General features: G+C 37.2%; 3 protein-coding genes across 7 annotated transcripts; 1 reads left to right on the plus strand and 2 right to left on the minus strand.

The window, feature by feature from the left end:
* Positions 1 to 618: 618 nt before the first annotated feature.
* Positions 619 to 1870, minus strand: LOC107656544 (prepro-urotensin II-alpha). The gene is made up of 4 exons (XM_016444425.1): positions 1765 to 1870; positions 1011 to 1124; positions 836 to 879; positions 619 to 732 (listed from the first exon to the last, which is right to left on the minus strand). Exons 1-4 carry the CDS (start codon positions 1868 to 1870, stop codon positions 619 to 621), a joined length of 378 nt encoding a protein of 125 aa, XP_016299911.1.
* A 1551-nt stretch (positions 1871 to 3421) lies between these two features.
* ccdc187 (coiled-coil domain containing 187) lies at positions 3422 to 21581 on the plus strand. Of its 3 annotated transcripts, none has more exons than XM_016444450.1 (12): positions 3422 to 3652; positions 4579 to 4669; positions 9911 to 9973; positions 10938 to 11067; positions 11296 to 11386; positions 16019 to 16097; positions 18994 to 19109; positions 19580 to 19657; positions 19729 to 19842; positions 20254 to 20342; positions 20420 to 20505; positions 20593 to 21581. In XM_016444450.1, the coding sequence occupies exons 2-12, from the start codon at positions 4621 to 4623 to the stop codon at positions 20754 to 20756; spliced, it is 1059 nt and encodes a 352-aa protein (XP_016299936.1). In that variant the 5' UTR covers positions 3422 to 3652; positions 4579 to 4620; the 3' UTR covers positions 20757 to 21581. The 3 variants fall into 3 exon arrangements, with proteins under 3 accessions (XP_016299936.1, XP_016299935.1, XP_016299937.1); XM_016444449.1 differs by lacking the exon at positions 11296 to 11386 and adding an exon at positions 11583 to 11673; XM_016444451.1 differs by lacking the exon at positions 11296 to 11386 and adding an exon at positions 11583 to 11673 and having other exon boundaries at positions 20420 to 20493.
* Positions 21582 to 21895: 314 nt separating this feature from the next.
* Positions 21896 to 26833, minus strand: LOC107656554 (tumor necrosis factor receptor superfamily member 9-like). 3 transcript variants are annotated; one of them, XM_016444452.1, is made up of 10 exons: positions 26669 to 26735; positions 26485 to 26524; positions 25763 to 25910; positions 24937 to 25053; positions 24612 to 24749; positions 24410 to 24482; positions 24253 to 24320; positions 24125 to 24169; positions 23856 to 23996; positions 21896 to 23743 (listed from the first exon to the last, which is right to left on the minus strand). In XM_016444452.1, the coding sequence occupies exons 3-10, from the start codon at positions 25902 to 25904 to the stop codon at positions 23613 to 23615; spliced, it is 855 nt and encodes a 284-aa protein (XP_016299938.1). In that variant the 5' UTR covers positions 25905 to 25910; positions 26485 to 26524; positions 26669 to 26735; the 3' UTR covers positions 21896 to 23612. The 3 variants fall into 3 exon arrangements, with proteins under 3 accessions (XP_016299938.1, XP_016299940.1, XP_016299939.1); XM_016444454.1 differs by lacking the exon at positions 26485 to 26524 and having other exon boundaries at positions 23218 to 23743; positions 25763 to 25834; positions 26669 to 26833; XM_016444453.1 differs by lacking the exon at positions 26485 to 26524 and having other exon boundaries at positions 23218 to 23743.
* Positions 26834 to 27587: the final 754 nt, after the last annotated feature.

Genomic DNA, 27587 nt, shown 5'->3' on the forward strand with positions numbered 1-27587 from the left:
GTCCAGTCTCCAAGGTTGAAGAATAGTCACTTTTTGATTCATCAGTCTCAAAAAAGCTTGAACCAATCAATCCAAAGCTACCAGGTTTACACTCAAATCTCATCTGCATGCTCTCTCTGTGAAGAACTCGTTGTAAAACATGAAATAAAAGGAGTTACAAAATATACAAATGCGAATTCTGTATTTCAATTTACAAAGGGGGGACGGGGGTGGTAACAACATTATTGACAAAGAATGGAGGCTTTTTATTTATTTATTTTTTATTATTTTATTTTTGCATTTATTTATAGTTTACAGTTATGTCTTATACAGTACAGCTATTGTGGTCTCTTCTATAAAGATGGTGTTATTTGGAATATTATACCAAATATTCCAGAATTATATGTCATTCAAAATTTACATAGATATGTAGGGAAAAAATCCCAGATATTTTACGTTAGTGGTTTACATCAGTCTCTCTGTGAAGCAACTGTTCTGCACAAACGTTTTTATAACTGTGTCCTGTATATTTTTGCTTTTGTATTGTGTATATTTATGTGTGGGTGTGTGTGAAAGAGAGAGTCCATACTGGTAGGAAAAGCTATAAAAGCCCTGTGACTTCAATATGTCACGAATGCCTCAAACACAGTATTTCCAGAAGCAATCTGCACCGCCGCCTCTCTTCCTGAACTGTCTCCTGCTGCCCCACAGATCGCTGGGAGGAATGAGGCGATACGGTTTTTCTAACAGTAACTTAAAAGAGAAAGAGAGGCTGTTGCTCACATATTTGCATGAAAATGTAATATAGACACATGAACACAGCATTATTTACATGCTTAGAGATTATTTCGTTTACCTCTCTAAGTGCCTCTTTAGGAGTCTGCCCAGGCACTTTGATATCTGTGAAAGAAACAGTATGAGCATACAAAAGAGTGATTTCATTTCGTCTGCAGAAGAACTTTCAGTAACTCTGAAAGATGGTGCAGTTGTAACTTTTTAGATTAAATGTCTGTCAGATAAATGAGTCTCACTCTCTCGGCTGAGCAGCGGGGAATATCCTACGACTGCCGCCCTCTGCAGGAGATCATTGAGATCAGAGACAGAGAAATCATCTGGACTGACGCCTCCGGCCTCTTCCACTGAGTCTAAAGCAACAATCAGACAGACGTTATTTCATCAGCTACAGCAGATTTGCCTGCATTGCTATCTGACACCAGTATTACAAAATGAATGTTAGATTTCTGCACCCTGTGTACTAATGTAAGCCAGTTGTCAATGAAAATGGGTATCGGTGGAAAAAAGAGATTCTAAGAATGTCTCCTTGGACAAAAATAATGTTAAATGCATGGTGAAAAGCAAGATTTGTTACATATATATTATATATTTTTATATATATTATAATAATTATATACTGTTTATGTATAAAATAATCATTAGTATTGCTTGTGTTGTTATTAATATTATTATATGTTCAATAGATTATTATTATTATTATTAAATATATAGCCTAATAATATATAATTTAAAAAATGTATAAAAAATACTTCAATATATATTTAAGTAATATTATAGGATTCATGGATCCTGAACATCCATGAGCACAACTTTGCAAGAGAAAGTAAGAGAAAATATCCAATATATATACACACACAAAAAAATCAATAATCATTGCCAGGGGAAAAATATCCTATATATATATATATATATATATACACACACACACACACACACACACACACACACACAAATAATAACATCTGAAACACTATGTCTGAATGCACTCACCAGGGCCGCTGTAAGTCATGGCAGCTGTGTCCATAACAGGATGTCCTAACAGATGACTGCAGGAGAGCAGGAGGACAGAGCAGGACAGAAGCAGGTTACAGATCATCTCTGCAGCAGGTTGAAGGTCCTATCAGGTCAGGCTTTGGTGAATGAGGTGGATGGATGCTCTCTTATCTTATATACACCACTCTACCAAAGCTGAGTGAGTGAATCATAATCAATGCAGTGTTTTTATTGAGAGTCCTATTTTAAAATGTGGATCCTGTTGAGTTAATAATATCCATGAATAAATCAGGATGGCTGTTGTAGCAGGTCCACAGTGGCTTTATCACCTTTGAATCTCATTGACCTGTTTTACTGAATTTGCAAATTGGGGGCCACAGGTGTGCAAATGTTCGTTTATCAACTCTTGAGACAGCAGAACACATAAAGAGATTCTTTTATGAATATATCAGCCGATTTATTTAGCCTATGAATCTAGTTCTTTTACGTTGAAAATTAAAATAGCTATATCTCTTTAAACTCATAGAAAAGGCTGTTTAACTGATGCAGGTAAACATATTTTATTGGGAATTCAGGCAGCCACACTGATTCCAACAATATAATGTCAATGAAGGTAATAAAAATGAAGCTCAGGGATATAAAGTCCAGATTACCCGTCTGCTGAGGAGAGCATGACATTTGTTTATCACCCGCTGGCAAAGATGTATTAATGATGCACATTTGACATTTACAAAGCTTGGAGTATAATCAGACCGAGCAGACCTGAGAAATGGATGAACGTCACTCACAGTCTGGCTACATCTGTGAATTTAATTTAATAGGCTATGTAAGATTGATCTTATGAGGAATTATTGAACACAAAATCACAACACTCAAATGCACATTAAAATCAAATGTTCAATACACATAACAAACAATGCAATACAGAATATGCAATATCAGGTCATAACCCCCCAAAACCCCCATTCAGAATTGAAGTTGATCAATAGACCTTAGTTACTAACGTTTAAAAAATAGCAATGACAGATTCTTACTACTTTTCTTAAATAAGTATTTTAATTATTCTTTTTTATTTAGTTATATCCTGCTTATTCTCCGTCGAAAAAGATGCAAGGAAACGGCAAACCATGTATCCTAGGACAAGATAAACAAGAAGGATTATCTTGCATGTTTTGTTTGTTTCGCAATATACTATACAGTAATACAATAGACAAAACACAATTATATCATGTTTGCGTGTGCTAAACTGCAGGTGTGTCATAACGAAGAAAAGTTTCCTTCAGAATGCTTGAATTTTAAAACTCAATCACCAGTAGAGGGCAGAATATCATCCCACACCTCTGAGGAACACTTTGTAACAGAGTAAAATACTATGCATTTATTATGCCCTATTCATTTAGCATAACTAGAAAATTTACTGAATAATAATTTGCTATTGTTTTTAATGATGTTTTGACAACTTATTGTACATTTCAATAATTACAATTAATAAAAGACTTTAGATCTAAGTATATTTCAAAGAGCGAATCAGGGCATCAAAGTTCCCCCTTCTTTATGGATTATTAAATTATATTTGTGTTAATGTTTGATGTGATTGGATGCACCAGTGTGATGTAAGGAGCGCGCTGGTCGAGGGAGGGAGCGTGAAGTTTGTCCGCGCTGGCTTGCCATCCCTGTGGAAGCTTCATGCCATTGTCTCGTTGTCAAAAACAGTCTGTCTAGTCGGAAACTTTGAAACTGGGTAATTATAGTTCAGGCTTGTTTCAGACCCTGCCAAATCCAAGTATGAGCTTATGAGAAGTGAGAGTTTTTCGAGTAACCCTAGTATGCAACAAGTGGTTGAACGCAGAAAAGAGCATTTATAGAGAAGAGAAGCGCGGAGCAGGTAAGGCACTGTGTTTGGTGTCTGTAGTGAATCATGTTTTCAGTGTTCGATGTTTTTGGGATGAATCATTGTGGTGAAAATCGTGAGGAATGTGAAGATCCATTTACCGCGCTGTCCCCATTCATTTCACTTTTGCTGGTTTGTTTGTCTTTTGGTTGTTTTAGTTTCGCTTTGTTTTGTTTCGGGGCTCTTTTGCATTAGCTGCTTTGTCATATCTTGTGTCTTCACAGTGTTTGTTTATGCTTTCTGTCAAAGCGTAAAATAGTAAAACACAATTTATGCTCTGACTGAGTCGATATTTTTGGAATTTACGTCTAAATTTGAATGACTTTTAAACCAGTAATGAATTTGAATAATTAAATTCATTGACTGAATGAATTTAATCGTTTATTTATCATGGCTGTGTTTGCATTTATTTACAGATGACTTCTTAAAGAAATTGTTTTATTTTATATTTTTATTTTATTTATTTTATTATTTTATTTTGCAAGTAGTTTAAAGGAATTACTTATTTTATTTTACTTTTATTGATGATTTCTTATGACGTTTTATTTTTTTATTTTTTTTTTGTTGTTTTATACAACTCCTTATTCCTGTTATTTCTTTTTTTTTATTTTACAGATGAATTCTAAAGATAATATATTGTTTATTTTTTATTTGTGTTTTAAGTAATATATATATATATATATATATATATATATTATATATTTTATTTTATATTTTTATTTATTTATTTATTTTTCAAATATTGTAGCAGTGGTTTGTCAAAATATTTGTGTTTGCAGTGCACTATGGTCTCATAAGTAATATGTATTTAATGAGACAGTGGTGAACTGTGTATCTGTTGGGACACTCACAGTGACCAAATAAGCTACTTTGGCCCAGTCGTTCTAGCACTAACCAGAGTCTCTCTCTCATGAGACTAGGTGTTGCTGAATGGCATGAGTTGTTGAGCAGTGCCAGAAGTCATGGCAGAGCTGGAGGTGGATCAGTCCAACCTGCCCAGAGTCCAGGAGGGTAAGACCTGCCTGACATGCATCATAGTTACACATTGCAGACCATTTCATTTTGGGTGATTTGTGCTATTATGCTGTATGATGCGTAAGATTCCAATCCATTTGTCACATCATTGTGGGATTGATTGTTGATTCCCATTCTGATGTCTCAGAATTTCAGATGTCTTATTCTGATGTTATATCCCATGTGCTGCAAGCTTTTACTGATAAGTCTGAGATCTGATTAATATTCCAGACGTCTGCTGTATATCTCGGAAGCAAAAGAGCTGTCTTTTTTTCCATTGGTGAAAGAGCCTTTCCACATGGCTCTGTTTGTTCCAGTATTGTCTCTTATGCTTCTTTTGAAGGGGGGAATCTTGATGATGATTTCCCTTCCGTTCTCTTTCTGTACACAGTGCTTTCATTGTTTTGCTTTGTATTTGAATGCTTAAACAAGCACTGGCTATTGAACAAAGACTCTATTAGATCCCCCAATTAACTAATGTCTATGCATTACTATGCCATGTTTTCCCCATTGGTTTTATATCCTTTAAACTTGGCCTGTGAGCAACAGTGTTTTCATTTCCTCAGTTTGTTTTCAATACTAGTTCCCCAAAGCATTGTGTAATAAATATATCTTAGTGAGCTCCCTTTGTCTTCACTCTTGTTTTATCAGTTCCCGTGGATGTGTTTTTGCTCTGGTAGTTCTCTTGCCGTAGTCTTGGGAATGCTGTCTCTATACCCCAGTTCCCTTGAGAAAAAGCAGCCTATTTCCTCTCTGCACTTTAACCCCGTTGCATCCTTCACTCCATGCCTTCACTGACCCTTTTCCTCTTTATGCCGTGAAACCTCTGCCCAGATAGATATTTAGGCCTATAAATGTCTGGTTGTGGCAACTATATATTACTGTTCAAATGTTTGGGGTCAGTAAGATTTTTTTTTTTCTGAAAGAAGTTAATATTTTTCTTCAGCAAGGGCACATTTAATTGAGCAATATCAGGTTTTACAAAAGGTTTTTGGTGAAGTACATGCATGTAGCCTTAGTGAGATTGGCAGATCCATTTCAGACTTCCTATCTCAGCTCAATAGTTTGTCAACCACTTGTTTGTTTTGTTTCATCTCAGTGTCTTTGTCTGTTTTGCATGCTGTGACTGCTCAATCTTATTTTTTAAATGGGCGTATCATGTTTTTAAAGTATGCATATATGCTTTCAAACATACGTTTTTCCTGTCTTTGTAATATGAGCTTTTTGTCTTTTTGGCTTGGCTTCTGCAAAACTAGTTTGACAACTTTATATCCACACCCTCTTGCCTGCCAATCCACTCAGCGCCCCAATCAGACTCTTGAATGCTGAGGTCAGGTCCACTAAACCACATCGCTGCTAGAACCGGGTCTGCAGGCTCAAATCGCTCCTCCTACAATGAGAGGAGCGTATGAGGTTAACAGGTGTTTAGACTGTCGAGAGTGAATTTTAAAGTGACACAGGTGTACAGCTTCTCCCTCATTGACTGGATAAAATGGACGATCCTTTCAGCGTGTGAATCTGTGAGTGTTGTTTTTTGTTGACTGCAAATGTAGAGACATGAGCCTCCTGCTGTTAGGGGTTCTGGAGTTCCTCATCTGTTGCTAAAGATGAGCAGAAATCCCAGCACTGACTAAACTGTTATGGGGGTGGATACTGCTGTCAGGAATCTTATCAGTTTAGGTGTAGTTTGAAGGACAGATCAGTGTTTGGAGAGAAGACTAATGTGTTTTCCTGACCAAAACTAATCAACATACTAAATTCAACTGTCAGTAGTTCATTCTGTTGTCCTTGTGTTATTAGGATTGTTTTGACTAAAGGAATCAGACCAGATGTTTTTAATAATTGGCTGTTGGCGTATGTGCTTGGCTAGCATAGGCTTCACATGTCTTTTGCTGTGTTATGCTTCCTGAGAACAGTAGCTCTGATTAAATGAGAATTGGATTTTATAATCCAACTGATAGCCCAGTCTTGAAACTTATATTGCATGTAAACACCTTGATACAAAAGAAATTGATTGAAATGTGATCTTAAGTTTGAGAATAATTGACGGTCACTTTAGTTTGGGGAACAATTCTCACTATTAAATATTACTTTTGCCTCAAACTCCTAATTTGCTGCTTATTAGTTAAGGTAGTTGTTAAGTTTTGGTATGGCGTGGATTAAGGGATATAGAATATGGTCATGCAAAATAAGGCATTAATATGTGCTTTATAAGTACTAAAAAACAGCTAATATGCATTAATATGCATTCTAATAAGCAACTAGTTAATAGTGAGAATTGGTCCCTAAAGTGTTACCTAATTGTCATGTACTCTACAGCACCCTAAGATTGTTTAGGTTTTTAAAGCATTAAACAGCTCACCAAGGATGCATTTGTTTGCTCAAAATACAATAAGACCGTAATATTGTGAAATATTTCCATTTAAAGTAGCTTTTCTATTTTTATCATATCTTTACAAAGTAATTTATTCCTGTGATAGCAAAGCTCAATTTTCAGCATCATCTTCAATGTCACGTGATCCTTAAGAAATCATTCTAATGCTGATTTGGTGCTAAAAAAACAGTTCTTATTATCAATTAAAACGGTTATGCTGCTTAATATTTTTGTGGAAACTCTGATAAATTGATTACAGGATTCTTTGATGAATAGAAAGAAACGGCAATTATTTTAAATAGAAATCTTTTGTAACATTATAAATGTCTTTACTGTCACTTTTGATCAATTTAATGCATCCTTGCTGAATAAAAGTATTCATTTCTTAAAAAAAAAAAAATCTTACTGGCCCCAAACTTTTGAACAGTTGTCTAAACCTTTAAATCTAGTTATCCTGACATTTGATGAATAGGCATGCATGTCATTTGTAATGCAACATCAAAATGCATTTTCTGGCATATGTTTAGATATTAGCAAGGAATAGGCCTATATAGGGTCCACAAATATTTTTGTAGTGTATTTCTGTTGATGTTAGTGTTCTTGTCATGCCCTGTCCCCAGGCAGAGAGTATGTTGGGTGCTGGACAAAACAAACCAGCTACTGAGTCTACAGAGCCACTGGATGTCTCAAAAGAAGACAAAGACACTGACCATTATGTTTTGCCCTTATCTGTATGCCTTTCCAAAGTAAACGCCACCAATCTCACTATCCTTCTACTCAGCTTGTGTCTTTTTCCTGCTGCTGGCACATCTGGAAACCATTCCTCCTGTGTGCAGGCGTATGTGTGTGCGCTCTGGGTGGATGTGGATGTGTGAGGGCATTGTTGGGAGGTGCTTGTGTAATCTGATATGGGTTATCGCAATATGCAGCTGGTGGGCTCAAGCAGAAAATACATTTGTCTTTTCGGATACTTAAACGGTTGCATTTAAACCTGGGATACCCCACAGAAGGATTATTTCTCTCTGCTCGCATTTTTAGGGGGTCGGTAGTTTCACCCCACCAGGCGGGGTGGCTGGGCCTCACAGCTATACATAGATTCCCATCAGCTGCTCAGGTCAGAGGTTGTGCTGAAGTCAGTATGTCTCCATTAGGATATTATGGTTGTTCTACTCTAATTCAGCATAATTGCCCAGGCCATCCTGAAATAAAGCAGATGTAGCTAAGAGTCATTTGTGTTTCAAGTTTCAGTCATGTTGAGTGTGAATCCAGCAGTTTCACTGATGGGGTGGCTCTTGATTTAGTAAAATGCTCCCTTTTACTGTTCTCAGGGTCTGTAATGTTCTCCATCCCGACCGCAGGTCCAGCACCAGCACTAAAGCCTCAGACTCCAGCTGTTGTGTCAATTACAGGCCGTATTCCTTTCAGAAACTCTCTGCGACTCAGCCGCCCTGTAAATCGCTGAATTTGAGGTTGCTTTTTGCTAAATTTGAATTTGGCGTACACTTTGAGGATATCCTGAGGGGCGGCACCATGGGATTGTTGAAGTTTTGTTGCCATGAGCGTGTTTATGAGAGCTGTATATGTTTGTTTGGTAACACCAGTGACACTGCTTCAATCAACACTACTCAACATTCACCACAACGTGTAGCACCAAAGTTATTTACTCCTTGAGGGATTCTGCAGTGAACAGAACACTGTACTGAGCTTTTTTAGGTTTACTGCGTACTGTACAAAATCACCCAAATTATTTACAGCACCTCAAGAGGTTTGAGTAGGACTAGTATTTATTGAACTTTTTTTCTGTGATACTTTAGTGCTCCAAAAGATCTGCGCTCAGCTCTCATATAAGCAGCAACTTTGTTACACACATGTATTTTATGTGGCTGTATATCAGCTTGAAAGACTCTCAAGAACTGTACTTTTCGGTTCACATGCACATTTGTTAAATTCAGAGTTCACTGGCCTGATACTCTGTGTTTTTGCTTCTTGTTAAAGGAATGTTCTGGGTTAAATAACGTTTCGTTCTATCAATGGCATCAAAATGCTGCTGATTAGCACAGAAAATAATGCATGACCAGATCTTCATCCACCTAGAACAGTAGTCCTTCCATTAAAAGAACAATTTAGACAATTTTAGAGCTCAGATAGCTAAGTAACACTTTAGTACAGAAGAAAATGCAATCTTCGTATTTCTGCTTTAAATCCTCTGAAATGCTTGCCCCATAGACATTACTTAAATTTCGTTTGGCTTTACAAATTGAGAGACAAATTATTTTCAATAGTATGATACAGATTTCTTTTAAGATTTTCCTTAAAGCAGCGAGAGCCTTTCTGGGTTGTCAATTATTTTAAAATAGGGTTTAAAATTAAATGTGACACTTACGGGACCAAAACCACAAGTGTAATTTTGTTTTTAACTTTCCAGGGTCAGTTATTGTCATGCAGACTGTTATTATGGCTTTATGAAATTTGAGTGTCTCGTTTTTAAAGTTAGTATATAAAGAATTTAAGACTTTTTAAAAAGGGATAAACATTTTTTTAATTTGTTTTGAAATATGAGGCTTCACAAATGTGGTGCTATGAACATTTTTAAATGAGCTTTACTAAAATGACCTGAAGTGATTTCTGAAGACATGGAATAACACGGCATGTCTCTGAACACAGTCCAAATGTCTGCCAATATTTTCTGACAAAGTCTCCTGTTGCAGCCTTGAATGCAAGTAATTTATGGTTAAACTACTATAGATACTATACTTTTATAATCTGAAGTGATCATAGACCACAGATAAAAGATCAGCAGCATTTCTCATAGCTGTTAATTGTTAAATTTATTGCAGTTGTATTGTGTTGTTTTTCCTCTGCAGTATGCCAGTGTTTTGCTGTACTGGAGGATGGAGCTCTAGCTCATAACCTGCAGGAGCAGGAAAGTAAGTTCCATTTCTCTAATTTCATCTGCCACACCTAAAGCATTTTAATGCAAGCTTAAAATCTGTTTTCTCAGCCTTGACATATTCAGCCGTCTTTTGTAAACTTCTAAAGTGGGCAGGCGTTCACACACCTAGAAATACAAGGGTGTTTCAGTACATAAGGTAACAAGACCTCTCATGTGAGTCAATCTGCCTGCTTAACTAAAATATCCTGCTTGGTCAAATAAGGTAGAGTTTAGTTTTAGTCTGTTCTCTGAACATCCGTCCACAGAGATCGCCGCATCAATATTTAAGTTAATGTTTTTCATCTCGGCCTTTTACCCGCCCCTAAATGGCATATGAAAACAAAACAAACTGTGATTAGGTTGATTTACATGTAAATCAGATGATCTCTCTGTGCAAGTTTTCACAGTAAGGCTACAGGATTTACTGAAACGAATACATCATATGTTTAGAAATTATTTTAGAGGTTTAAATATTCTGATATACACTACAGTTCAAGATTTTAGTGTCAGTAAGATTTACTCCTATGTTTATGTGAACAAAAATGCAGTAAGAACAGTAGTTATTGTAATATTGTAAAATAAATAAATAAAATGTAATTCTGTGATGGCAAAGCTGAATTTTCAGCAGCCATTACCCCAGGCTTCAGTGTGACATTATCCTTTAGAAATCATTCTAATATGCTTATTTGCTGCTCAAGAAACATTATTACTATATTAAGTTTGGAAACAATTGCTCTGCTTAATATTTTTTGGGACCTGTTATACATTCTTTAATAAATAGAAAATTCAAAAGGACTTATTTGAAATTGAATTTTTAATAACATTATCAATGTCTTTATTGTTTGATCAATTTAATGTGTCCTTGCTGAATAAACATTCATTTCTTTTCAAATAAATCCTTTAAACGGTAGTGTGTCTTCCATGTGCTCTTCTGTAACCTTGCATGCTTTCTTCAACAGTTGAGCAGTACTACAACTCAAATGTGCAGAGGAGTCAGCTGGTGCAAAGGGACATCAGAGTAGCCAAGAGACTCCAGGATGAGGAGGAGCAGAGGGCTCAGATGCTGCAGCACCAGGCCACTCGCCAACTGTAAGATCACACACACACACAGTCAAAGACTAGTCACACCACTATCAGATATGACACTGTCTGTTCATGGTTGTATACTGTTTATCAGCAGTTCAGTAACTGATAACATATCCAAAGTCCACTAATGTCCAATAGTGCAACAGTCTCAGCATTTCCTCTTTACATTAAAGGAAACAGATGTGTTTTTTAGTTGTTTTCATTTGATCAAAGGTGTTTTTTTCTGTGAAGGGAGGAACGAGACTCAGAATACGCACACATGATTCAGGAGGAGATCCAGCGGTGTTCGGATGAAGCTCGGAGGAGGGAGGTGGAGGACGAGGTGTGTAACACACTCCAGGTTCAGTAAACGTCACCCCTTCTGTTTTTCATTTACACCTCTGAACCACTTTGTCTGAGGGATCAAATGGATCAATAATTAATGAGTCACTCTGGGACGCCAGTGAGATGATGTATTCAGCTAGTCTCCTGTGGTTTTAGTTGTTTTCATTTTATCAAAGGTGTTTTTTTCTGTGAAGGGAGGAACGAGACTCAGAATACGCACGCATGATTCAGGAGGAGATCCAGCGGTGTTCGGATGAAGCTCGGAGGAGGGAGGTGGAGGACGAGGTGTGTAACACACTCCAGGTTCAGTAAACGTCACCCCTTCTGTTTTTCATTTACACCTCTGAACCACTTTGTCTGAGGGATCAAATGGATCAATAATTAATGAGTCACTCTGGGACGCCAGTGAGATGATGTATTCAGCTAGTCTCCTGTGGAGTGTAAGTGCTGGCAAAGACCACACGGGAATGAGCATCAAGCTGCTATAAAGGAAAAATCACACTCGTACTGTGCATTAATCAACTTCAGATGCATTTAACTCCAGCCCACCTTAAATAACCTCCCCAGGCACCTTTCTAGTCTTCTAGTTCAGTGAGTCACAAGCAGAAAAGCTGAGTGTGGAAATGTTCTCCTCCAGAAATAAAAGGAAATCTCTATGGATCTGCAGCTTTTCTTTAGTGAGGGCTTTGTATCAAGGGTCCCATAAATGTTATAGCAGTTCTTTGTGTTGGAGGTGGTGTGGCATAGTGGTTAAAAAGCTGCAAGCGATAATCCATAAAGTTCCGTCCAACCAGCATTGTGACCTAGTGCTTAAAGGGATAGTTCACCCAAAAATTAAAATGTTGTCATCATTTACTGACGCTGATGTCGTTCCAAACCTGTATGAGTTTCTTTCTTATATTGAAGATAAAAGAAGATATTTTGAAGAATGCTTGTAATCAAACAGTTGTTGGTCCCCATTGACTTCCATAGTATTTCTTTCCCTACTATGGAAGTCAATCGGAACCAACAACTGTTCGGTTCTTTAAAATTATTCAAAATATCTTCTTTTTTGTTATAACATAAGAAAGAAGCTCATACAGGTTTGGAACGCCATGAGGGTGAGTAAATGATGACAAAATTTTCATTTTTGTGTGAACAATTCCTTTAATGTCTGGTTGCTCCTGTAACTGTACTAAAAGTTATTTTAGCATCAGCTAAATATGAAATCTTAAAGTTTATAAATATTAAATCTAAGTTCTCCCCCAAAATGTTTTTCTGATTTATAGTAAGGCAGTAAATATAGAAGTATTTGGGGAAACGGTTCCGGAGCATTAAAATACACAGATAGATACACACACAGATACAGTGTGTACATATAAAAGTTTGAGAACCACTGCAACAAACATGACCAGACAATTCATTTGCCTAGAATAGTAGTTGTCCTGATAAAATTATTTACACTTTTTAGTTCAAATAACACATTTTTATATTAAATAATATTTTAGCAAAAGTAAGAGATGAGCATTTCTGCATGTAAGACCTCCTGATTGTATTTGTTGAGTTATTGATTATTGTCATGTTCCAGGACAGTCTCTGAGAAATTTAAACAGGTAGCAACAAGGTTTCTGAGTCTACCAGGAAAAATAATTAACTTGTTCAGCTTTTATTTTTCTCTTGAATGACATTGCAGCGAACCTTAATTAAGGAGTCTCTTGTTCAGATTTGTTTGAAGACAGACTGCCTGTGGGGGTTACTGTGGAAATCAAAGCCTGTTCAAAGTGTTTTTGGGGGTGTCTTGAGAGTGGGAGAGTCCTGGGTGATTCAGGTGGCAAAGCTGGAAATTGTTGGCTCAGCAAGTAGAAAAACTGAGTCAGAGAACATTGGCATATCAAGTTATTAGATCCTGACCACCTATAATCATGCAGGTGATCTCGGAAATTTGGGTTCCAGATAAATCTGAGTCAACATCCCTGTGAGGCATTTCAAATTACAGTATTTTGGACATTTGGGACATTTTATGATTCAGAGTTGTATAATGAGCATGATCCCCAAATTGTAAGTCGCTTTGGATAAAAGCGTCTGCAAAATGACTAAATGTAAATGTAAAAATCTCTGTTTCTGCAGGTATTTTTGACTCCTAAAAGAATCATGACTTGACCTGCCAGCTTCACTGCAGAAATCATGTTCTTAAACATTTTTGTCTTGTTTTGCAGTTAATATATCTAAACATCCTTAAAACAAAATTTAGAACAAGACTAGTTTGAGAAAAATAATTATTTTTAGAGAATATATCTTGAATTAAGTTTTTATTACCTCACTGGCTTTTTAGTATCAGTTTTTTTTTTTTTAGAATAAACTTTGTACATTTTTGTTTTGCTTTAAAAACATTCCAGATATTCTCTGAAAACAAATTATTACCGTACACAGTTCTGCTTCTCAAGTATATTTATCTTATTTTATTTTATTTTAAAGATGTAACTGGAAAGCACCAAAAGTGCTCATTGCCATTTTGAAATTTTAGTTTAAAATGAAGCTTTAAAACGGACATGATAAAATATCAGTCTGCTTATTCTTGTTTAATTAATATTTACTAGTAATCTTGAAGGTGTTTTCAAACCCGTGTGGCATATTTTGCACTGACAGGCCTCGCATATTGCATAAAATGTCATTCCGCTGCATTAATTATACATATTTACACCCCTGCAGCCCTGTGTTAATTAAAGCCTGTGAGGCAGCAGGTCGCATCTAAATATCATCTCCACACACGGCTCTGAAGCCTGCTGTCCTATCGAGCTCCTACAGGAGCAGGAAGAGTAATGCTGAACTTAATTCTCACCCAGTCATTCTAATAGTTGTGTACACAAACAAACCTCATCTGGGGTGATTTCTTTAGAGTCCAGGTGCCAGATAAGCTCCAAATCAGACCTCTTGAGACAGGAGCCGGTCCCTGTGTGGGGCAAAATCTCTCAGCGCAGGATGGTGGATTTAATTCGGTTGGTGCTGTGAAGTAAGAAAGGTCAGCATAACAGGTTAATTAGAATAGGAGGACACCAGGACCTGATGGCAACAGACATAGAGAGACACTGCTGAGGAGGTTAACATGACAGTTAAATGTAAGGTGCCCCCAGATATGAAGATTTCCTTCAAAGGTACCCTCTTAAACGCAGATATATATTTTTTTGTATGCAGACCCTTTTATGCTGTGTGTGGAAAAATATTAAGCATGGTATCATACAAAATTTTCCAAAATTAAAAGACTAGCTTTTGTCATTGGCTAAAGCCAAAACACTTACTAATTTTATACAGTATGCAATTTTTTTATACAATTTTAACAGCAAAGTCAACAGCATATCTTGCTTTTTCTACAAAACAGTTTTTATTTCTACTATTAGAACATTGGAGAAACATAGTTAAGTTTCACAATAAATACCTATTCAAAGCGTAGTTTTAAAATACATTGCTGTAAAATCTTTTTATTTTCTCTCAAATTTTCCGCAGGTGCCTTGTAGCGCCCCCTTGTGACCCATTAACGGACTCGAACTTAAAAAACCTCTGACCTAAACAGCTTGGCCATCTCTTTACTTACTGTTCTCCCATGTTCCCATTTCTCCCATTTTCAAAGGTGTTCAAAAACTTTTTTATAAATATTTAGCCCAGCTCCTTAAGTCTTACATTTTTCCTTTATGTTGAAGTATGTAAACAGCATTAAAATCCCAGATTTGAGCTCAGTAGAAGTCAAAGTTTTATGATTGTTGGAAAGAACTTGTTTTGTCATTGAGACAGAACTCTGCCATCTTCTGGTTAAGTGCTGTAAATTCTCTGTCATATACAGGGTATGTTGACACATTTATGGCTGTTTCTGCAAGACTTTTAAAGGACAGTATTTCATAACAGTTAAAGGCAGGTAGAAATACAAAATAAGAAATCTTTCAAAGAGTAACCAAGTGAGACACTAGTGACTTACAAGCATATGTAAAATTATTGAATAGGGGTTCAAGTAATGCTTTCACAGAAATCATAGTTTGTAACTTTCTTATGAAATGTGCATAAATTTCATCTTTATTTACATGGCACAAAATGTTGGTAGGCATGTGATAAAATAAAATAAATGGTCACTGTGGTAATCTTACTGTAATTGATTCAGTTAAGATATGTTTCAACCATACTTTGTCAGAGGAAACTTGTGAGTCATTGTGGTCAGCTTTGCAATAAATTGTGTCCCGTTTGCCAGTCTAGTTGCAAACCGAGCACATAGCTGTTTGAAGATTCGATATGGTGGGCTTTTTGCAGTAAGAGCAGGTAGGTCTCAAGACCTTTGATACGTAAGCGTGGAAATTCCCCTCTGCTGACGTACGCCAACTATCGCTGGCGTCTGTGTTGAGTGTATGAGTGGATATTTTTTGTCACAAAGCCCACGCTTAGGTTTGAGGATTTCACCTCGATGTGTCATAACTGAACAACTGTCAATCTATTTCTTTCTGATGTGCTTTTATAGTAGGGTTTTTTTTCTTTCAAATACAATCTACAGCTATATTTTTCATGCTTTTCTATATTCATTAAAAATTTGTTAAAAAAAAAAAAACAGATCTTCACTTCCCCAAATGACCATTATGATCTGTAAAGCTTATTTTTGTTGTTGTTTTTTTAGGAAGTAGCAAAAAGGATACAGGAAGAGGAAGAGCTTTATTTGAGACACAGGAGCAGTTACCAACATAAAGATGGTAGAGGTAAAATACTCCTCTGTAATTTATGGCATTATTGAACAGTTTTTATGAAGTGGTGTAACTTCAGCAGTTCAGCAGGCTCACGTTGTGTTCACACTGACAGTGTTTCTGTTGTGTGACAAAGCTGCACTTCTGTATAGAAAATAAAGTTACATTTCTAGATTACTGCATTTAATATTTTCTTTCATAATGGCCATACATTTTATAGATTATTAGGAGTGTGAAATCTAAATTACATGTCAAGGGGGCCACATTTACATTGACACTGAACCCGAACCCCATAGTATAGCTATAAACTGTTTAAATCATCTGAATTGAGTCTGATTTTGAGTTTGATTTGTGAAAGATCATGTTGATAAATAGGTTTATAGTGCAGTTTAAATGAGTTTATGTGAGGCCCAGCAAAAATATGCTCAACTGTGATGATACTTTCAGTGGAACTTCTGGGAATCAGCAACATGTTCACATACAGTATAAATGCTGTATACTGTTAATATGGGTGCCATTCACATGCTGAGGACACAATGTGTGAAACTATAACAGTATTTCTGCTTGTCTCCCTTGTTTACTTAGTAGCTTTGGAGAAATGAGTAGTAAACATGTTCATAATAAGAATTTCTTATTCCAATAACATCGAGACTGTCTCAATGTCTTGTCACATGTGTTTTCTTTGTCTAATCAAATGGTTGTTTCCTGTATAAGCATCTGATTTGCTGTAAAATAATGTGACACCACGGGTGATTATTTCTTACACAGAATACTCCATCTTTAAGCAAATTTGGAATATTAAATCTACTGAAATAATACACAAATACTTTGTTTCAACATGCAGTGTATTGTTAATGCATCCATCATACAGTATGACACACACAGCCAGCTGCTTCATTTGCTTTTTAAGCCCCACAGGACATGATATCATCTGGGATGATGATCCTAAAGTCCAGTTCACTCATGTTTGTTTCCTGTTTGAAAAGTTCTATGGTTACACCACATCTTTTGTGTCTGACATTAAAACCTGAATTCCTTTTAATGGCATTAACAGAGTTTCAAGAAAATGTAAAATTTAGCTTTAAATACATTGTCTTCATTCATGCCTGCAAAATTGATGCGTTTCCACTTCTTTTTTTTTCGAAACAAGCCCAGTTAAGGTATAGTTCACCCTAAGGTGAAAATTCATTTGGAATGACAGAGTGAATAAATGATGACACTACTAACCACGTCCTGAATCACCCTGAATTCAGTGAAGCTCCATGTTTTTTTTTCTCATGTAATGCATGTTTTATTTTCATTTGTCCTTTTTACTTTTAAACAGAGCTTCATATGTTAACTGTTTTATTCTGCACCCCTCGATCTCTAACCATTTCTCAGTTCCCCTGCTTTATGTTTGCATGGTTGGCTTTACTAAAGAGTCCACAAGCATTCCTGCTCGTCCATACTTACCCCAACCTGTTCATGTACCTCACAACCGGTCTCCAACCAGACGATGGCAGCACTCCTCCTCGCCCACCTACTCAGACTCTGAGGAGGACCTGATTGAGTACAGTAGGCCTACAGTCATACGACAGGACAGCAAACCCACTGTAGGGCAGAGGAGGCTGATCTGCAGACCCAGAGCTCATTTAGAGCAGGACGACAAAAGCATGACCAGCCAAAGCAGCAGTAACAGATCTTCACACCTGTCAGGTGGATGGGGTGATGTCATTAAGCTCATAAAGAACGATATGAGTGAGCAAGGCTACCTCAGCCACAGCTCTGAGGATGATCTCTTTGAGGTTTCGACGGAACATTTCAATGCGACGTAGTTATCATGGTAACATCAGGCGGACATCAGTGCATGAGGGAAGCAGAACATGCAGCGTTGATGACTCTAACTTGGCTAGACCAAGACCCTCAAATAATGCCCCCTCACTGCAGCCTAGAGTGCCACAGTTGATGGAGTTGGAAGTGGAGGACCGTTTGAGAGATCCGAGAAATTGGGAGATGGAGAGAGGCAGAAATGCATGGCAGAGAGCTCGATCATTAACGGAGGATGAAAGGAGGATAGACCAAGACCACAGGCGTGGAGAATGTAGAGTGAGGCGAAGTCAAAGTGAATGCTGTCAGACCTTCGAGGAAGAGAGATCGAGCACAGAGGAAGAGTTGGAGAGGGAGAGCAGGAGGGAGGAAAGACGGATACAAAGACTCCAGTCTTGCAGTGGGCGCTCTTCTGGAGCAGGTAACCCCTCTCTGCAGTGTGGCTGAGCCTGTCCCTACATCTGCTCATTGCTTTCCAATCATCCCCAATCAGTAAACAAGAATTCCTGTTCATTCCTGTGTGCTTCCGGTGTACATCTTGGGAGTTGATACCATTATTTTGGTGTCATCTGCTTTTACTTAAGCTTGATCCCTTCACCAGTGAGACTAGATCTCATCCTTGTTTCTCAAAAACCTCAAAATCTCATCTGCTTCTCTTTCTCTTAGAGCAGTTAAATATTCTTGGTTCTTCTTGACTTGGCCTTGAAATTACTTTTTGATTTGACTCTTACTTTGTATGACCTTTAGGTGTGTTTTCAGGGCTGTAATCTACCCAGTAAGATTCCCAATGAGTTAAATCAAATGGAAATCCACATTCAACAGTCTCAGCTAGAAGTGTCCGATTCTGGTCCTGAAAGGCCACCTTCCAGGAGAAATTAGCTCCAGCCCTAATTACACCCCTGAACCAGCTAATTAAGGTCTTCAGGATTATTAGAACCTTCCAGGTAAGTGTGTTAGAGCTAAACTCTGCAGGACAGTTGCCCTCAAGGAGCAGGATTGGACACCTCTGGTTGTGGCCCAACTGGCTGAAGGTGATGGTGGCCTGAAAACCCTGAGTCTCCTCTCCACATTATCTGGTTGTGATTTTGTCCTTATTGCCTGACAGGACCTGCTCTTAGGAGTGGAAGGGCTGCGCTTGACTTGGGAGATTTGGAGCAAGTGCTGCTGGATGAGGAGCTGGCCCGCAGGCTTCAGGAAGAGGAGGAGAGATTGGCCGAAGAGGTGAACTACAAGACCAAATATATCTACCGCAGTTTTGGTATATGCCACTCACTCCTTAATCAAACACACTTGATTCAGGTCATCAGCTCATTAGACATTTTAAGACTCTAATTGGAGTGTCAGACAAATGAGACATTCAAAATGTTTGGTGTTGAGGGGCTCCAGGAACGTGATTGAATATCACTGGTATATTGTATACCAAGCCATCCTGCTGCTGGAGGGCCACTTTCCTGCCAAGTTTAGCTCTAACACACATGCCTGTAGGTTTTCAGGTGTGTTTAATTAGGGCTAGCACTAAACTCTGCTGGAAGGTGGCCCTTCAGGAGCAGGATTGAACACCCTTGGTATATACCATCATACGGCCCAGCTCTATAGTATTAGTGCTCTTCCACGAAGTCTGTTTAATATCCCTATCAATAACAGTAGCAAAAATTCCTAAAATAATACTGAAGTGTGTTCTCTTCTCTCAGACTCCGCAAGGTTCCTCTCCTCTTAGAAGGGACTGTCCTATTGGAGACTTCAGAGCAGCACAGGTTGCTCAGGATGAGGTAAGCAAAGTTTGAATGAAGGCTACTTTTCCAATGCATAAATGGGTGCATAAATTGTCGTTTTGTGGCAGGAAATTGCACGTTTCATGCAGAAACAGGAGATAAAGACTAAACGGAGGTCTCGTGAGCTGGAACCTGTTCAAGAATACAGAGAAAATGATAGGAGAACAGTATGTGACAGACAGGTAGCCATACTTTTAGACTGACACTATCTTTTGTTGTTGCGTAACCATGTACTCATTACTAACTAACCAAAAATTCCAACTATCTGAATGTATCAAATGACACCTCTGCAGAATTGCCTTGTCCATGCATGTCTTGGGCACAGTTCCTTCAGATATTAGTACTGATGAACTGGTTAAACCTTACTTTTGATCATATGATTCATCAGTATTGCCACATGTGTTCTTTGGAAATATTGATCTTTCAAGGATGATTCACACTGACTCAGCAAACACCAATTTCTAACAAATTCTAAAACCCTGTTCGTGTTTGTTGGACCAGAGTGAACTGACCTTTAGTTGCCTTTTTTTGTTGTGGTACAAAGAAATTACAAAATCATTTTTTAATTATGAATTTTGCTGTTTGATATACAGAGGCAGAGACTGGATTCCGAAGGTCTTCAATCCCCCGTTGATGACTTCACCCCAGACAATCAGCACCCTAGTCACATTTCCATGACAATGTAAATCACTATTTTCTCTATGAACTATGGCTTAATTTTCAGGAAATATTCTTTAACTTCCTTTGGCGTCACCACAGGCAACCACAAGCCATCAGGAATATTGCAGAAGAGCTGGACCCCACCTTTCAAAGGAAGGACGCAGCTGAATCAGGTCAAAGTAATGATGCTTTCATTCATTCACATAACACAAACGGCTTCTAAAGTATTTATGAATGGTATGAATAATAATTATAAAAATATTAACTTATAGATTCCTGTCAAAATCAAACTTCACAACAAGTAGGTTTGTACAGCCCCTTGGAGGAACCTAATTTTGTGCCCCCCACGAAACGACAGAGTGACAAACTGGGACGAGTAAAGCCCAAGGAGAAAAAGGAAAATGCAAAACAGAAAGAGAACTGCAAGCAGCAGTGATGCTGGACATATAAAAGTGTGAAATCAACTGCAATACTGAATTAATAACCAAATTAGATTAAAGAAATGCATGCATGTCCTGGCAGTTTGGGGCTTTCCAGTCTTCTGCTTTCTCCAAGACTTGGGATACTTTTGTAATCAACAAATCAACTTGAACTTGCAAAACAGGGACACTCCATCCAGATAATGCTGCTATTATTAGTAAACATCTGTTTAAGCCATGTCATGCTCTTTTGGTTTGTTTCATTTTTATTTAGCAGCTGGTTAGAGGCTGGTATGTAACCACAGAGGGAAAGCTACCACTAGCAGTACTTGATATTACACATTTGACTTCTGGGAAAACCTGAAACGATACTATGCTTTGATAAAGGAAGTTGGCACATGGTTGAGTAAACCTCTTTGGAGTTTTTCTGCATGACTCTTGATCTCTCAAGATATTCAAGCAGGCATTCTTTTTAAATTGCATGTACTTTTTTCCTGTATTCCAGGAACTACACTAGTCTTAATTTGCCCAAAGTGTTATTTTCATTTCTAATGGTCGCCTTCATTATGTAAGAAGTTGTGAAAACTTTTTGCAGAACCTGGTCATGCATTCACATTGTAGAAATTAAACATTTACTGTTTATAATATTATTTTAATAATATTTAGTGGTTTACACCATTTTGGCTTGAGTCGTCTTCCTTCTCTGTAGTGTACATCAGCATAGTCTATATATATATGCAGTAGTTTTGCCAGGCTGGAGGAAATGAAACTTCCATGTATTTATGTACTGATGCTGAATGCTAACATTATACTGTATATGTTTTCATTGTATATTATGGCAACAATGTAAATAATGTGTTGTCATGAATCAATAGGCCTTCATTGCCTATATAAAGTTTAATGAATGCTTTGTACAGAAGACATATATATATAAAATTATAATACCCATATCTTTCTTGATTCACATCAATAAACACATTTTACATTTACAGCAGAAATTGTGTGGAATTGAATTTGAACTGTAGATAAAGGTTAAGACTTTCCCTAATAACCAACAAATTCATGCAAATCTCTGCGGGAAGCACCTCAAACATCAATTTCTAGTGAGACCTTCTCTTCCCACAAAATGAAACTTCTGCGTAAATTTATTTTTTAATTTTTTACAAGAGGTAAAGCTGTTTTATAAACAGGATTACCCAGTATAAGGCTTTACACAGTAAACCCATGGTGATGCATAAAGTGACATTAAACAGGGTGACCTTTTTTTGACAGTTAAAAGACTAGCACCATTGTCACATTGCTCACCCACCAGTTGTTCCACTCCTGTTCCATTACTGCTGTTATGCTTATAACGCCCTGAGAAAATAGCTCCTTGGAGCCAAATAATGTGAGGTTTTTCTTTTTTGTGGATGCAGAGCTCAGCACGTTGGTACTCGTATGTCTAGACGTGGGAGGAAAATAAAACTGGAATGCAAAATGATTCATGATAATAACATTACAGATACAGTAAATATTTTTCAACTCTGGTCATCAGGGAACTCCCACTGAATCAGCAGGATATACAGTCCACTGAACAATCCTTTTAGATTAGATTAGATTAGATATGTAAAACCATGTCAGAAGCTACTCGCTTGAACTGGTTTATTGACCTCCATTCTCAGTGAGAATAAACTTAAAGGAAATCTTCCATGTTTTTGCAGTTTCAGAGGATTTTGTACCCAATAACTTGTTTAATGACCTCAGTATCCACTCCATGAAGTTACCTACAGGAAATTCCCAAACACGTGGATTCTCAGAACCCTGGGGCAAGCTGATATATTTACAATATTGCCTACAGAACAAGCTGTGCAGTATACTATAGTGCAACAGTGTAGTTTTTACATTCTATATGCTTTTATAGGGCTTTTCACACTGACCTTAACACCAAGTTGTCATCTTTGCGTGTGAAACGATGCGACGTCAGAACGTAAGGGCCAACAACCAATCATAAACTAAACCGCGATATTGACTATGCAAATAAGAATTTTAACCCGGGATTTACAAATGTAGCATGTGAAACCTTGAGTCGAAACCTAAATGTCCAGGGTAAATTCCTAACCCCAAGTAAAGAAGGAATTGTGAATGAATGAACAGAAAGTCTTAATTTTGTTGACCCAGGGCTTAGACAGGCAAGGGTTGACAATTTTACTTATTTTTAAATCCTAATGTACAAAACAGTAAAATGCACCAAAAAATCCTGAGGTCAAATGTTTAGTTTCAGCAGTTCACTTCCTACATGATACGGTCAACCACATTTAGCTACCAAAAAAACTACTCTGTGCTCGCCGCTGATTTCCAGACAATAAAAAAATTGAAATAAAAACTAGACAAATAACTATTTTTAAATAAAAATGGTTAAAGTGCAAACATTCCATTTAAAACAGTCTCATTGTGTTTATGTTATCCTCTTTGTTCTTGATCCAAAGATCTTTTTTTTTTAAATGGTGCTCTTTTAGAAAAAGTGGGGAAGCCCACCAGGGTATTTCAAGAGGGCTTTGACCTGAAAATGTGACACAAGCACCAGTAGATGACGCCTACTCTCATAAAAGTGTTGACATGCTGTCTGCTACTGCACACCTACATTAACAACCTCTCATCTTTGTGTTATTAAGGTGCACCACACTTCAGAAACTCCGACGTGAAAGTTCATTTTGTTCTTCAGAACAAATGTAACTCATTTTGTTCAAATTAATCACTGATACACCAACTGGAATGGCTGATCGATGCCCAGTCAAGTATGTATTTCACAGTTTAGTAGATGTTCAGAGGTTTTGTCCTCTTGTTCCTGTAGCAATGCTAAAGTCAGATAAAAAAATAAATACTGTCCAGTAAACTCACACTATGAGTTTAGACTCTGAGTCTTGCGTATTGATGGATTCTGAGCTGCCACCCTGTTCCTGCTCAGGATGACGAAAACTACAGTCTTCCTGCTCAACAACCATTATCCTGGACTCGTCTGAGTGGTCTAAAAGAAAGGAATGACAATACTGTAAAATCAGACAATATCATGACAGGTAGTTTTATTCTAAGAACGCCATATAGGAAAGACAAAATGAACACAAAGGTTTAAATGGTACCTTGGTCAGGGGTATCGGTTTTTGGCTTCTTCTCTGTTTTGTTTTGTGCCTTTACATATGCAACCACAGATGCTATGATAAAAAGGACAGCCAAACCTGCCATCCCTGCAGCAATGAAAGCTGGAAGCCAGTTTGTCTGTTCTAGAGGAAACAAAAATGCCCTTGAGGTTAGAATTTGATATTCATTTTAAAATATAAGTCCAGTTAACTTGGGCACAGCTCTGCAATGGTGATAATGTTTGTTTTTTTCACTAGATATTTTAATTTACCATTTTCGTCTTTTGCCCCAGTAGGTAAGAGTTTTGGTCTAGGTTCTGTAACAGACACAAAAACATTAAATGATGCGGCATGTTGCTTGCCATCCAAGTTATGTTCTCCTCCTGTATTTTCTTCTTACCTTCTAAATATGTGCATGTACTGTCACTGGTAACATTTCCTTTGACCAAAGTCTGTCCATCAGGACAACTAGAGAATGAATAAGAAAGTTTGAATGAGTTTTATGGCAAATGCATTTCGGAGAAATAATATTTAAAAAACAGCCAAGTGTACGCTACCTTTTTCTCGATTCTTTGCACACACTGTGGATTTTATCATTGAATTTTCCCTCTGGACATTTTCTACAAGATCCTGCAAGCATTCATTTACAGAATTTTATTAAAAAATAATACAGCATAACAGCAAGCAATTTGATATTAAACAGCCTGAGAGCTTCTTAATCGGAGAAGGTCAAGAATAGGTGTTCAATTCAAATCTTACGTTCTTCGGTGGGCTCCTCCCCCACCTTGCATTCATCAACACAGAAGGAACATTTGTTGTTTCCACACCGATATCCGTCCTTGCATCCACATACGGTATCGCTGCTGATAGTGCAAGGTTTATGTGTAAACTGATTTCCTGTAAACATGTACCAAAAAGATTTAATGCTTACTCAGTATGCTATTATGTATATATTATGTACTTGGCATGAAGCACATATCAAAGCTTATGATGATGCAGATAAATAAAATCATTTGTTCTCTCATAGTCATTTATTATCTTTTGCTAACCAAAATGGTAGTGAGGATGTAAAACTGGAGCATACCTATGCACTGGGTACATCTCAAACAAGATAATTTAAGATTGTTAACGTAAGTTCCGGGTTCACAGGGGGTACAGAGCTTTTCTGGGTCTCTTCCACAACTTTCCACCAAGCGGTTCCCTGTAACCACAAGCAGCTGCTTTCAGCATGGCCACTGAATCTCACACACATTTGACACTTATAGACGCATGACTTCAGCACTCTAATCACTAAAGGGTGTCCGAAGGTCTAAGGGAATTTTTTTTCATCTCATTAAAATGCAGCAATAAAAAAAGTTTTGAAAAATATAAAGTTCAACTTTTTATCTGATAATATATTAACATTTTAGTCCCACTGTATGTTTAACTGATGTCATACAACATAACGTCTGCTTATCTGGAATGACATAGGATAGTTACTGCTAATAGAGAATGACACCCACTGAGTCTCAGAAGGTTTGAAAATGGACATTTCGAGTAAGCGTTACAGAGCTCCTTATTTACAGTAAGATTTCTAGGACAACCCTTTGGGTTCTCTAAGGATGATCTAGTCATCTTTACGCAATGACAGAACAATTCATGGATTTCCCTTTGAGTGCTAAACCACATCCTTTTCATGTGACACTTTCAAAATGATCTGAAACTTCCTTCACTAATGTGTAATTTCAGTGATAATCTGTAATCCGCTTTTTGGCATCTTCGATATTCCAATAAATTATTTTTAAAAAGGAAAATTATTAAATTGCATCTTCTTAAAATTAAGATACATTTTTACAAGAATATGTCAGTATTACAAAAATATTATTAGGTTACATAACGCAGTACATTGCTGTCAGTAAATGTCTCTGTACCTGGCTTGCATTTCTTGCAGCAGACACCATCGTTTCCATTAAGAATCCAGTCATCACATCCAGTGTCAGCACCTAAAGTGGAGTTCAGTACTAGAATGAATATTAGCAAAATCCTTGGAAGTCCTCTGAAAGCAGCCAACATTTCTTCCTGCACAACAAATAAAACAATTTAACAAGTAAGGAAGATTGTTAAGCAATTATTAATTAACTGTATATATGATTTAATACAATATAATTGTTTAATTACACTGACACTAAATGACACTACTGTCTTCAGTAGAGCTGAACTGAACTTTCATAATGAATGAACTTTACAGTTATTGAACTGAACTAAACCAACACTGAACTGACTGGAGCTAAACAGTGACACTATTGTCTTGCTACAGCTGCTTTATAGCAGAATTTGGATTTGCCACATTTTTCAAGTTCGCATAATTTATTCTGTTACTTTCCTGTTTAATAGTGTGAAGCTGCTTTGAAACAATCTCTATTGTATAAAACACTACAAAAATAGATTAATTATTGAAATATTATTATTAATTAAGTGTAATTCATTCAACTCTGTCAGCAGTGAACAGTGAAGTAAAATAGTCTCAATTAACTTCTAAAATGCTCAAATGATTCAATATTTTTAAATGTAGCATAGAAATGTAGCATAGTTACAATTATGTATATAGGATTAATATTAACGAATTAGTCACATGTAAATAATATTCTCTTACTGTTTTCAGTGTAGTGGTCCTTACTCGAAGCAAACGCGCACTAAAATGAGAATTTCCACTGGCTCATCATTTAAAGATCACAAAATTTACAATCTCTCACCCCAGTAGGCGGGTATTTGACACGTTCTTTCTCTCTGTTTCTCTCCCACCCACCCACACAACACACACACTGTAGCTCTCTCACCTCTGTCAGTTTGGACTTTTACTTCATCGTCTTCAGTGTTTGTGTCCTCACACATTTAATGTCGCGATATAAAGCGTTACAGCGAAACAGAGAGAGAGAGAGAGAGAGACTGCAGCCTTTGAAGGACGCAGACATACAGCTATAGACACAGGCAGTAGGCTACTAGCTGCGGCTCGTTTCGGAAGCTGCGTGCTCCGGAGGTCGCATTTGAAGGCTGCATAGTATGTGCAGTGCATACGTCATTAAGGATGTCTTATTTAAGAAAAGTAACCATAATAAAATTGACTGTTATTCCATGTGAGGTTTAAAATACTATATTTCTTTTTTACTTTGCAATTTAACATTACTTTTCTTAAATGAGACTTTTCCGATGACGTATGCAGCCTTAAATGCGACCTGGAGGACGCAGCCTTCTAAATGAGACACAGCTAACTGTTTGCACTTTAACAGCTGGTTAATGACACATCATGACTCAGTTCTCTCCAAAGGACTCATGGCCATCACCTGCCATGTCAGAACATCCACATTAGAAACTCTGCGGGACAGCAGTTTCGACTTCCTCATAAAGCTATATTTAAATTCTTTCCTTATTAGCCTACTCCTGCTTTTGGAATGGATGAAAGAGGCTTGGCAGTAACCTACATTTCCTATACTTTTTAAGAAACAGTTGATTAAGTCATTGCCCCAGCAGGCTTGTGACTTTTTTTTTTAGGCAACACAAGGAAAAAAATACCCATAATGACAACAAAACATGCGTGTTATGTGGTCATTAAAGCGTTTTAATGCACGATAAGATGAAGATAAATTAATTTGTATAAGACACTTTTTGTAATACAGTCTTGAGCAATGCAAAAACCCATGAAAGCCACATTACACAAATAATCTAGCCCAAACTGCAGTATCATGCTGCGTTCACGCT

Source organism: Sinocyclocheilus anshuiensis, unplaced genomic scaffold, assembly GCF_001515605.1.
Source record: "Sinocyclocheilus anshuiensis isolate Anshui unplaced genomic scaffold, SAMN03320099.WGS_v1.1 scaffold1639, whole genome shotgun sequence".
Lineage (NCBI taxonomy): Eukaryota > Metazoa > Chordata > Actinopteri > Cypriniformes > Cyprinidae > Sinocyclocheilus > Sinocyclocheilus anshuiensis.

Excerpts from the sequence above, each read along its gene's own strand:
- LOC107656544 (XM_016444425.1), bottom strand. The coding sequence starts at position 1,870 with ATGATCTGTAACCTGCTTCTGTCCTGCTCTGTCCTCCTGCTCTCCTGC. Across the intron at positions 1,125-1,764 it reads CATGACTTACAGCGGCCCTG|ACTCAGTGGAAGAGGCCGGA; the intron begins GTGAGTGCATTC and ends TTGTTGCTTTAG. Across the intron at positions 733-835 it reads CTAAAGAGGCACTTAGAGAG|TTACTGTTAGAAAAACCGTA; the intron begins GTAAACGAAATA and ends TTCTCTTTTAAG.
- LOC107656554 (XM_016444452.1), bottom strand. The coding sequence starts at position 25,904 with ATGTTGGCTGCTTTCAGAGGACTTCCAAGGATTTTGCTAATATTCATT. Across the intron at positions 24,750-24,936 it reads GAGATGTACCCAGTGCATAG|GAAATCAGTTTACACATAAA; the intron begins GTATGCTCCAGT and ends ACATGTTTACAG. Across the intron at positions 24,321-24,409 it reads TGCAAAGAATCGAGAAAAAG|TTGTCCTGATGGACAGACTT; the intron begins GTAGCGTACACT and ends TTCATTCTCTAG.
- ccdc187 (XM_016444450.1), top strand. The coding sequence starts at position 4,621 with ATGGCAGAGCTGGAGGTGGATCAGTCCAACCTGCCCAGAGTCCAGGAG. Across the intron at positions 11,387-16,018 it reads GGAGGGAGGTGGAGGACGAG|GAAGTAGCAAAAAGGATACA; the intron begins GTGTGTAACACA and ends TTGTTTTTTTAG. Across the intron at positions 19,110-19,579 it reads AGGAGAGATTGGCCGAAGAG|ACTCCGCAAGGTTCCTCTCC; the intron begins GTGAACTACAAG and ends CTCTTCTCTCAG.